The sequence below is a fragment of the Anastrepha ludens genome, chromosome 6 (assembly GCF_028408465.1).
Source record: "Anastrepha ludens isolate Willacy chromosome 6, idAnaLude1.1, whole genome shotgun sequence".
Lineage (NCBI taxonomy): Eukaryota > Metazoa > Arthropoda > Insecta > Diptera > Tephritidae > Anastrepha > Anastrepha ludens.
Window position 1 is genome coordinate 51,713,479 of NC_071502.1, and position 11,247 is coordinate 51,724,725.

Sequence of the window (11,247 nt, forward strand, 5' to 3'; positions counted from 1 at the left end):
AGTGTGCAAAAAGACGTTGGAAATTTTTGACTGGAATTTTTAGCTGCTTAAAACTGGCACACTACTTCACTAAACTTAAACAGCCCAAAAATTGCGTACGCAGAAATTCTAAATAAAAGGTTTCAAATTTTAACTCAAATTTGTTATTTTTTTTTTTTTTAATTGTGCACAAAGTTTCAAACTTTGAGTTAAATATATAGTTTCTTTGTAGTATGAAATAATTTATTGTCGAAAACAAAAATTATTTAAAACTATATATATATATATATATATACGCGCGTACACCCTTTCAGGGTATTTGCCCGAGCTCCTCCTCCAATTTGTGGCGTGCTTATTGATATTGTTCCACAAATGGAGGGACCTACAGTTTAAGCACATATTTTTTATGAGGACCTTTTCATGGCAGAAATACTCTCAGAGGTTTGCCATTTCCTGCCGAGGGGTGACCGCTATTAGAAAAACTTTTTCTTCAGTTTGGTGTTTCACCGTGATTCGCACCTTTTCTCTCTCCATTCGGCTACAGAGGCCGAATTAAATAATTAGATAGTCGAAATTTTCCCATATTTTTATCCAAACCTTGTAAGCTTTAATTCTTTTATCATCTGATTGAGTTATTTAATAATTATGTAATTTTAAAAAATAATTTCTTTTACAATAAAATTTTAATGTATTTTGAAATAAGTCCAGCTTACATAAATCTTAATATTTTTCCGAAATATTTTGGCAGAAGCCTTAAAATCTAATAGATTTGATGATTCCGGTAGGAAGATCGCATTTTTTTAAGCACTCTAATGCACATATCTTTAAGTAGGGTAATTAAAAAGCATCGTTTGTGTCTTTATTTTAAATCGACAAATTTAAATTTCAAAGGAATCGCCGGCGTGCTAATAAGATGATATTTGAAAGGTTTATCAGTCGGATAGTTGTATTCGATATGAAATTGGCGGACCAAATTGCCCAACGTCAATTCCATTTCCATATCCACAATACGTTTGCCAACACAACTACGCGGACCAAACCCAAAAGGCAGATTAATAAATTTATTCAAATTATCTGCAATGAGGCGCTTGCCATCACTTGTCGCTGCATCCTGTTTGCGTAACCATCGTTCCGGTATGAATTCACGTGCACGCGGAAAGAAACGCTCCTCATTTGGCAGCATATTCGAACTAATAAACGCGGGCGTCCCTTTGGGCACCTGATAGCCACTCAATACTAGATCAGCACCAGTTTCACGGGCACTGCCAAAGCCAATGGGATATATGCGTAATGCTTCCTTGATGCAGGCGCGCAGATATGGCAATTGTTTCATATTCTCAATAGTGAAATGGTCGTCTTTGTGTGGTAACACAGCACAGAGTTCTTGGCGTAGTTTGAGCTGTTTTTCTGGATTTTTAGCGATGCATAGCAGAATGGTAGCGAACGCACTAGACGGCTGTTGAATAAAAAAAATATATTGTAATATAACCATATGTATGCAAGTATAAATGTAAGTGCGCTTACCCCGTCAACACCTGCCATTAGCATATCCATAGCCATTACGATAGCAGTCTGCCGATTGATTTTTAATAACTTTTCCAATACACTTCGTTCTTCACCCTCCTTGGCGGGATTTTTTTCTAAACGATCCAACGCTGCGTTAACATAACGATTTGTTACATCAAACATAAGATCCATTGACTTTTCAAAACGTCTGTATGTAGGTGTTTTTATGTATTTGTAGAATGATGGTTTGATTCCCAAATCAAAAATGGACTCTAGAAATGCGCTCATATTTTCGCAAAGTATCTTGGCCTCCTGTGAGTCGGGATTCTTGCGTATCAAACCGAATTCATGATCCAATGCAACTACAGCAACCGAATCAAAGGCGAGATGATTGATGTCGTCCAGAAAGTTTTCCGGCACTTCCAGGGTCTGTGGGTCGCGTATATCGCGAATTCTAAACAGAATTTGAGAAGTCAAAGTGAGAAAAAAATAAAATATTTTTTGGTTAAAAGTTTAATCAACTTGTTGAACTATGAAAATATTTTTATTTAAGGTCAAAACGGAATGAAAATGAATACGAGAGGAATCGACTTAGCCATTATATTCCATTCTTTTGCTTACCTTTCCGTCCATGCATTTAATAATTAGAAAGAAAGTGTAGACGGTAGGTAGATAGAAGTAGTAGTCGGTATTTAAGCCGACTCATATAGACCTTTACCAATCCTTTGTAATACCAGAGTGGCAGATTACCTGCCATTTAAACCATTTTCTTTTAAGCGCAAGCCCATTGATCTGGATAACACTTACATCCCTAAGGTCATCGGTATCATTCAAGAACGATAAACCTACTGACATGACACGCAAGGCTGCCACAAAGAAGATGTCTAACAGACTCTTCCTCCTCCTTTTTACTGTAGCTTAGATAATAGTTCAAATGAGGTACATCTGGACTGCCATTAAGACCAAATTTTTCCGTAACGTTACATGCCAGACTATCAACCCATCTCATGTTGGCTGAAGAGGCAATGCTACTTGCACAACGCAGCTTGTAGGTTCAGAGAGGTATACCTACAGTCTCCATATCAAGATGGAGCCGAGTAGTACTGTTCCCTCGCTAATTCATCTATTCCGCCATCTTGTTAATAGATGTCTGGCATTTGTGAGGAATGATTGAATTAGTGTCGGCCCCACCAGGAAATTTATTCGACGCGTGGTTACCAGAATAAATATAGATTTTTCTGAAGGTAGTCACATTTTTGCCTAACTAAACGGCTACGTGAGTAATGACTAGAATTTCAGAAATGCGCTACACTAATTAGGAAGATGAATCGAAATGCTTACTTTTGGTTTCTTGCAGTAGACGCCAGAGCAAACTTTATCGTGAAGCTTCGAGCCATCAGTAAAGAAGAAAGTATATAGTTAGCCCACTTACGTCTAGCTGGGATTCTTAAACTAAAGAACCTATTAAAATATGGTTCATCCAAACAACAGTGAACAGGATTTGTTGAACCCAGAGTATTATGGGCGAGTGTGCAACACCTAAATCGCGCCATTGATTAGTTGTGGCAAGCCGAGCAGCAGTGTTCCCTGCATTATTTTTCCCAATCATCCCAAAGGCATTTAGAGCATCAGAGGGTGTGATTCTAAGAGCGCCATACGTTGAACTTTCTGAAGGCGATTTCTAATCGCAAAATTTAGATACCTACAATAAACTTGGTATATACTCGTCTATTACCTTTAGGACTATACGCGTCTCAAAATCGACTGTTTTCGATTTGGCCAAATTTGGTTTGACTTATAGCTGTCAAACGGGTCCTGAAGCCATCGCAAGCTACTAGCAAGTGGTTTTACGGTACTTTGGTTTTTTCCAATGCAGCGCTTGCTTGAGATGGTTGATAATTTCTTTAAAATACTCGTAACTCAAGTAGAATTTGAAACTAGATCAGAGGTTGCATTGAAAGAATTTGTCAAGGAAATATATGAGTCCTATTGGAATGGCCAAGGCCTACAGCAGAAATATTTATCATCAGTCGTTATGATTTAGATACGCGGAAATGAGAGGCCTTCTTATCATTTTATTAGGGTCAAACAGGTTTTAGGAGAGTTTGGACGCGCTTTCCACCGAGCGGCAACGCAACGAGGCAAGAGTCTAAGTACAGCCCGCTCTAAGACAACCGCAATATGGAATGCTATCAGAAGAAAAAGTTTTCCATTTAATTTTCCCTGTTGTCCAATGTAATGGCCTTGATCTATATGATCTCAAACTATACCATTCTCAAATACAATTCGCAAGTGCGTAAATTCGTTTCTCTGTTCATGAAACTCCAAAATGATAAAAAAAAGGTGTTTTTCTAGCAGCGGTCCCTCCTCAGCAGGCATTGGCAAGTCTCCGAGTGTATTTCTGCTATGAAAAAGCACCTCATAAAAATTATCTGCCGTTCAAAGTCGGCTTAAAACTGTATGTCCTTCCATTTGTGAAAAAAACATTAACGCACACCAGAAATAGGAGGAGAAACTCGACCAAGCCCGCAAAAAGAGTGTAAGCACCTTATATTATACATACATATAGGCATATCAAAATTACCTTTCTATAAACTCCAAATTCACATTTTGTAGTGGCTCCAAATAGAGTTTTGCATTTTTCGGTTGCATCAAAACAGGATTTACCAAATGTCGGAATGTGCCCCACTTTTCGCCGCTATTTTGGAAGAAAAAGCAAATATTCATATATTTAAATAAACGATCTAATAAGTATAAGCGCTTATGTGCAGCAAATAGTAAATACTTAATAACGAAAATAGGTCAAAATAGAGACACGGTTTTCAATAACCCTTTTCTCTAAGCTAAAATATTACACTTTGAGCTGAGTAACAAGGTAAGAAAATACTCAGCGCAGTATTTGGGTACTAGCTAAATAATAGACAGCATTCAATATAAAAAAAAAAAATTTAAAAAATAATTATTATATAAAATAATAATAAAAAAATTATAAAAAAAAAGATTTTAAATAAAGCATTCATTATGCATTTCATGTTTAGTCCTTGGAAAACCTTCTTGACTAGACAAAGGTTACTTTAAATTTATGAAAGTTTATAAAAGTATATTTTGCTGTATTCAATTCAGATACGCGCTATTTCTAAAGAAAACTATATTACTTCTTTCTTTAATTAGAAAGCTTAATTTTTTCTAGATTTTCGGACAGATATTTGAAAAATCATATAATATTTTGACAAATATAAGAACTGAAAATTCAAATTTTACATATTTTTTCGTACTTCTCATTCAGACCCATGGTTTCCTTGAAAAAGCCATCCTTTCGCGATTCACGGTAATACCTGACGGCATCTGTGCCTGGCCGAGTTGGCCAAATACCTTCGGTGCGACAGACCTTCGCGAAGTCATCTACATTAAAGAGCACTACCGAATCTGGTTGCCCAATAACGCCAGCCATGCGATAAATATCACCAAATCGTTCACGACATTTAAGAAGAAAATCGTTTACGGAGAGATCAACGAATTCCCCTAAAGAGTAAAGAAATATAGAAAGCAATCAGATATGTACATCAATAATTGAAATGTAAAGAATTTCATTATTTAAAACAAAAACAGTTGTGTATATACTGTCAGCGTCAAAATGAAGTGAACACCCCATATTGATAAGTTTTGACTATTTATTTATTTATTTTGTAATTTGAATTATTTTTCTATAAAAATATAATATAGTTCATACCACAAGAGGAACCATATAAAGCGAAGTTTCGAACGTTGTACACAATTTATAAAAATTCGTGAAATTTTTATCAAGATTTCAAACTTGTTAATCAGAAAGTGCACCGCGTCTAAAAAATTCTTAAAAATCAGTGTAATTTTTTATCTACTTGAAACTTATACTTTCTAATGCCAAAACAATCTATTAAACTGCATACCCGAAATTTTTCTAAAAATTCTGAGTAAAAATTGGTTGAAATTTTAATTAAATGTCGCCGAATTTTTAAAAATTTTATATTCGCATGAACTAAATAATTGAAGGAAGTATGAAAAATAATTGAAATTACATTTATTTATTTAAATAGTCAAAACTTAACAATATATGGTGTACATTTTATTTTGACGCTGATGGTATGCTACGAGTAAATATGAAAATCGTTACAACTATTTTTTACAAAGTTCGCTGAACCTTTTCGACTAATACTAAACATCTATGTTTTTTTTTCAGGGGACTAAAATTCCTGCTGTCCAGCATTACTCATTTTGGAAAACATCTCTAATTCTCATAAACTTTAATTTCGTCTTACCTCCTTTCACAAAGCCCCGAAACATTTGGTATCTCGTCAGTCTGGGCATGGATTTGTAAGGTAGCGCTTGCTGCCACTCCAAATCGAATGGGTTTTGTGCTGATTTGTTCTCAGCATTTTCAATCTAGAATACAAAAAATCGCACATAATTGGTTGCTATAAAGCTGTTAACGGATATTTTCTTAACAGACTATTCAAATGAGGGTTTCACACTCCTTTGGTTTACTTTACCTTGTCATTGCTGGCTGTCGACTGCAGCACTATTTGGTATTGCTTTAATTTTTGTTGCTTTTCACCGAGTACACACATTCGAGCGAGAGATATGCCGGCATTGCGGCAAATTATTGACATTTTCAGTACACTCACATAAATACTCCAAATATGAACAAAGAATTATTCTATAGGACAATGTATTTGGCTGTACGTATGTGTGTATGTATGTATATATATCTGTTTAGCAATTTAAATCGTTTTAGTGTTAATAGAATAGCCTCACTTTGGAAGTGTTTCGTTTGAGTTATGAAATTGAACTGATAGGTTCATAGGTTCGCTGCATTCACCACAACCAGTGAGTTCAAATTCCCATAGCTGATGTATGCAAGTGCTTGATAGTTGATGCAAGCAATTATCTTTGCAGTAGCAGAACAGCACGGAGGGGACAATGAACAAGATAAGATAATTACAAGTATATGGAATTAATTGGAAAAAGTTATAAGTTGAAAATTGACATTATTTTACCAGTGGCATACTTGCTGCACTTCAATATTATATTATATCTAGACTCTGATAAAAATGTACGCCCATCGGTGATATACACATACTCGTACATATACATACACACATACATATGTACTTATAAAGGGTGATTTTTTAAGAGCTATAGGAAAGTTTTTCAAAAAAACACACGTAAAATTCAGAAAACTGCGCGAAATTTTTATTTAAATCGATAGTACAGGCCATATAATTTAATGTTTGAAGATCATTTCACGCAAATGTTGACCGCGACTGGTCTATCCGCTTAGTCCAATTTTGGCATAATCTTTCCAATGTTTCGGCCGGTATCTCACATATAAATGCTTTAATGTTGTCTTGCCTGCTTCAAGCTTGTCTGAATAGCCATGAGTTTTAACATAGCCCCACAAAAAATAATCTAAAGGCGTTATATCGCACGATCTGTGTGGCCAATTGACAGGTCCCGAACGTGAAATGAAATGTTCACTGTACTCGTGTCGCATGTGGCACCGTCTTGCTGAAACCACATGTCATGCAAGTCAAGCTCTTGCATTTTGGGCAAAAAAAATTACAGTTTCGTTACGAATCGCAGCATCTTTGAAGAAGTTCGGTCCAATGATACCTCCAGCCCATAAACCGCACCAAACTGTGACCTTTTCTGGATACACTGGTAGCTCTTGCAATTCTTCTGGCTGATCTTCACTCCAAAAGCGACAATTCTGTTTATTTACGTACCCATGATACAAAACTGAGCATCGTCGCTGAACACAATTTTTCGGCTTTAAACTTTCTTAACAGAACACGCATTTTTATAGTAAAATTCAATGATTTGCAAGCGTTGTTCGTTTGTAAGACGAAGATGTTTGACAGTGAACCAAAACACGAAACGTGCGTCAGCTGTTTAAACCAACTGTTTAAAAAGATAATAGCTAAAAAATCACCCGTTATTTGCACATTGGAAATATTAGCTGTTTTTGATTCTTCTACCCCTCAGCGAGTAATGAATAAAACAAAGAAATTCCCTTGAATTCAATGGGCATATGATTTGGCATAATCGGATTATTTTTGTTTTGACAGTTCGCAAAGAAAAAATGTGAATCAATGCATTCAAACATATGCAAATAAGCAGTGAAGTATTAAATTTGGCAAAAAATACTTGCGGGTGTGGGTTACGAGGCTGAAAACATAGTTATAATACGTTCACCTTGAAGTAGATGATCTACTTTTTCGTGCTTAACTCCCAATCCGTAATTAAACAGCGAGATTTCTTATACAAAATTTCTCTCCCAAAATCTGAGATTATAAAATAATTCTAGATAATAAGCTCACTTTTAAGCATACAACCCTCTGTTTTCTGTGTAATAGATCATTTACGCGCGGAAAGAGAAACGTCAAAATTAAAACTAAATAAAATGAATTCCGGCAAAGAAAACAGGTTTGTAGACATAATTCTAATAAAATGTTCGTTAGGTATTATTAACTATGCATTCATATAACATAAAAAAAGCGTGTGTCCATAAACATGAGTCCTCTTATCACTTATTATAAAATGTAACATCGAATTTCGAATGCGTATTGCTGCCATAATTTTTTGCAACCCAGTAGACGTCGTTTACGTATTTCCTCCAACTGTTTATTATTAGCAGCCAATTGCGCGATTAAATCAACTATTCCTTCTCCTTGCCTTTTCTTCATATCGTTAATAATAATTAAAAAAACCAAAAATACCGAAATATTCGATCCAAATAATTTCTATGAAGCAAAAACCTTTCACAACAGTATTGACAGCTGATTGTCAATTTTGCAGGTAATCTGCCATATGTGAACAGGTACTCGATATTCGAACTCATTAAAGGTATCGAAGAAAAATATCGACTCTATAAAAATATCTAATAGAAGTACTCATTAATTACTGGCATCAGACTAATTCCAAAATTCACACCGAGAATGTGCCTTTAAGATCTTCCTATTCTTCTGGTGGTTTTGTTTTTAAGAGGGTATATAGTAGATATATAGTATAGTCTAGTAGGTAGTAAATGTTTCAAAACTTCGTCAAAAGCATTTCTCGTCATTTTGTGCCTAAACACGAGACCTGAATGTAATAAAAGCTCCCGAATTTTAAGAACTGGTTTTGAATAAAAAAATATTATATATACGTTTGTATATGCAGCGATGTTTCTATGGGACTCTACATGGCCGAATCGTTTTTCCAGCTTCGATATACCAGTATTGCCAAACCACTACATCATGATTCATGTATGGCATTTTTAATGCAAGTGAATTCCTAACCTGGTACTCGAGTATATTCGTGTATACTCACCTCAGGGTTTGCATGAGTATGAAAACTAATCAATAACATAGTTTAACAAATTATAGATTATTTACTCGTAGTTACACTTAACGGTGAAACTGTTGTTGCTTTCAAATACAAAATTTTCGCTTGCCGAGCAGCGGAATTCTCAAGCCAACAAAGAAGTGGTGAATCGAAAGTAGCTATTAACAAAAAATTATAAGTTTGATATAGAGAGTGAAACGAGATGCAATAAAACCAGTTTTAAAAACATTGTCAGCTTCAACTCGCTGATCTCCGGAATTTGTAAACCAAATTTGATGTAATTTTCACTGAAGAGTAGAGGAGTTTTTTGAGCATACTAAAAGAGCTCGAAAGCATTCGAAAGAAAACTGTAAACATCCTTACAAATGAGCCGGTTCTAGTAATATTTGACCCACAACAACCTATAGAATTGCACACTGATGCTAGCTCAATCGGTTATGGTGCCATGCTTTTACGTCGTATCAACAACCAACTTCACGTTGTAGAATATTTCAGCAAAACAACTTCCGCCGCTGAATCTAGATATCACTCCTATGAGCTCGAAACGTTGGCAGTATTTGCGTCCGTCAAACATTTTCGTCACTATTTGTTTGGAAGTGGCTGTGATTTATACTAATTGCAACTCATTGAAGGCATCACGCACTAAAATAGACCTAACTCCTAGAGTTCAAAGTTGGTGGTCCTACAACAGCAACTCGATCCGGATATCGTCAACATTGTTGGCAAGCTGAATTCCAACGGGATACCAGAAGGTATAATTAAAACATACGATTTAAGAAAAGGGATGTTGTTTCGCAAAATACAGAAAATGGGTAAAACACGATGTCTACCAGTCGTGCCCCGAACTTTCAGATGGTCAGTGGTAAATCAGGTACATGAGTCGATCAATCCTAGAAAGATAACCTACGATTAACCCTAGAAAGATAACCTACGTCGCAGAGGCGCCTGCGAAATAAACATATTGCTATCTCTTTTTATTAGGCGCGCGTATTAACTTGTCCTTCTCAGTCAACTCAGTCGTTGGTCTACCCTGTCGCGGGATTACACTGACTATATTATAGTCTACTAGTTTTTAAGGATAAAACACTAGTTTTTGTGATATTTTACGGGATTTGTTCCCATAAACCGAAGACTGTTAATTTTTGTTAATTTTTCATAGAGGTCTAGTGATTTAAGTTTAAAATTGCTCAAAATATAAAAAAAATATAATATAAATGCATTTTATTTTTACAATAATGCCAAGGGTATATTCAGAAACGCATTATAATGCGCAAAGTATTTTTGCAGTGTTGGCAATGCGTTCAGAAATGCAAATATGGCAGTACTGCAAATGCATCGCTTTCCAAAACGCCATTTTTGTATCAAACGTCAAGCATTATTTGCAGGAAAAATTTTAATACTGCCGCTGATTACGCTAATATGATGTCTGATGAAGAGTGAGTATAAAACTAATTTTTTTAGCTTTTAATGCAAAGATATATTAAATATACGTTATTAAAACAATATTTTATTACATTTTTCTTGATTTTAGCGATTATCTAAGTACATCGGAAGTAAAGTTGCTTCTCAGAGTCCGACTGAGCATGGAAAGTGAATTTGCTTCAGGGAGGAGGAAAAAGAGTGTTTTGTGGAATAAGATGGCGGAAGAAATAAAAAAAGTGAATAAAGATTTCAAAATAGACGGGCAAATCGCGCAGCGAAAATTTTCTAATTGTTTCAAAAAAATGTTTTTTTTTTTTTTTTTGAAAATTGGAAAAGTAATGAATTACAATCACAATAAATTAAAAAACATTAGCGACTAGGAAAAAAAGATATATTTTTGGGAATTTTTCGTTTTAATGAACATCTTGCTATATGTGATTTTCTTTTTAGCTTTACACGTCTTTTTTTTCTTAAATTTAGCAAAAAACTATCACTTTTTACTTCAAATATATCGTCAACAACTAAACTCAATAATACTTCCATTTTAGTGTAAAACACGTTCATAAATGCAACAAATCTTTTTGCAAATCGTCAACAAATCTATCAATTGCATCACTTGTCACATTGGCGGTGTTGCCAGCGCTGCAATTACTGCGCATTTATAATGCGTTTCTGAATATACCCCAAACCTTTAAAATGACTAGATTAACTTAAATAAATATCCATTGTTAGTATAAAATTGACGCCTTAGAAAAGCATGCGCCTCTGAAGCGTTTGGTTATCTTTTACGTACGTAGGGTTAAAGACGAATTTCTTTCTTTTTTTGCTTGAACTCGTGAGGCATCATTGAATGAAACCCCATTAATGAATGTGATTGAGAATCGTTTCATAATCGCAATTAATTTTTGTTTATAATCGCGACTGGTTTGGCTACCGTTCTCCTTCAAAAGTGATTTGAGACGTTCTTCATCGAACTCA

At 35.1% G+C, this 11,247-nt stretch overlaps 1 protein-coding gene across 1 annotated transcript; it reads right to left on the reverse strand.

Annotated features, from left to right (window-relative positions):
• Positions 1-287: 287 nt before the first annotated feature.
• On the reverse strand, positions 288-6,315 carry LOC128867630 (probable cytochrome P450 12c1, mitochondrial). The gene is made up of 6 exons (XM_054109044.1): positions 6,012-6,315; positions 5,781-5,904; positions 4,761-5,007; positions 4,070-4,183; positions 1,504-1,939; positions 288-1,435 (listed from the first exon to the last, which is right to left on the reverse strand). Exons 1-6 carry the CDS (start codon positions 6,129-6,131, stop codon positions 839-841), a joined length of 1,638 nt encoding a protein of 545 aa, XP_053965019.1. The 5' UTR covers positions 6,132-6,315; the 3' UTR covers positions 288-838.
• Positions 6,316-11,247: the final 4,932 nt, after the last annotated feature.

Bases quoted from the DNA above. Each gene is read 5' to 3' on its own strand.
- LOC128867630 (XM_054109044.1), bottom strand. From the start codon at position 6,131: ATGTCAATAATTTGCCGCAATGCCGGCATATCTCTCGCTCGAATGTGT. The intron at 5,905-6,011 runs GTAAAGTAAACC...TTTGTATTCTAG, and splicing joins CGACAGCCAGCAATGACAAG to ATTGAAAATGCTGAGAACAA. The intron at 1,436-1,503 runs GTAAGCGCACTT...TTTATTCAACAG, and splicing joins TAATGGCAGGTGTTGACGGG to CCGTCTAGTGCGTTCGCTAC.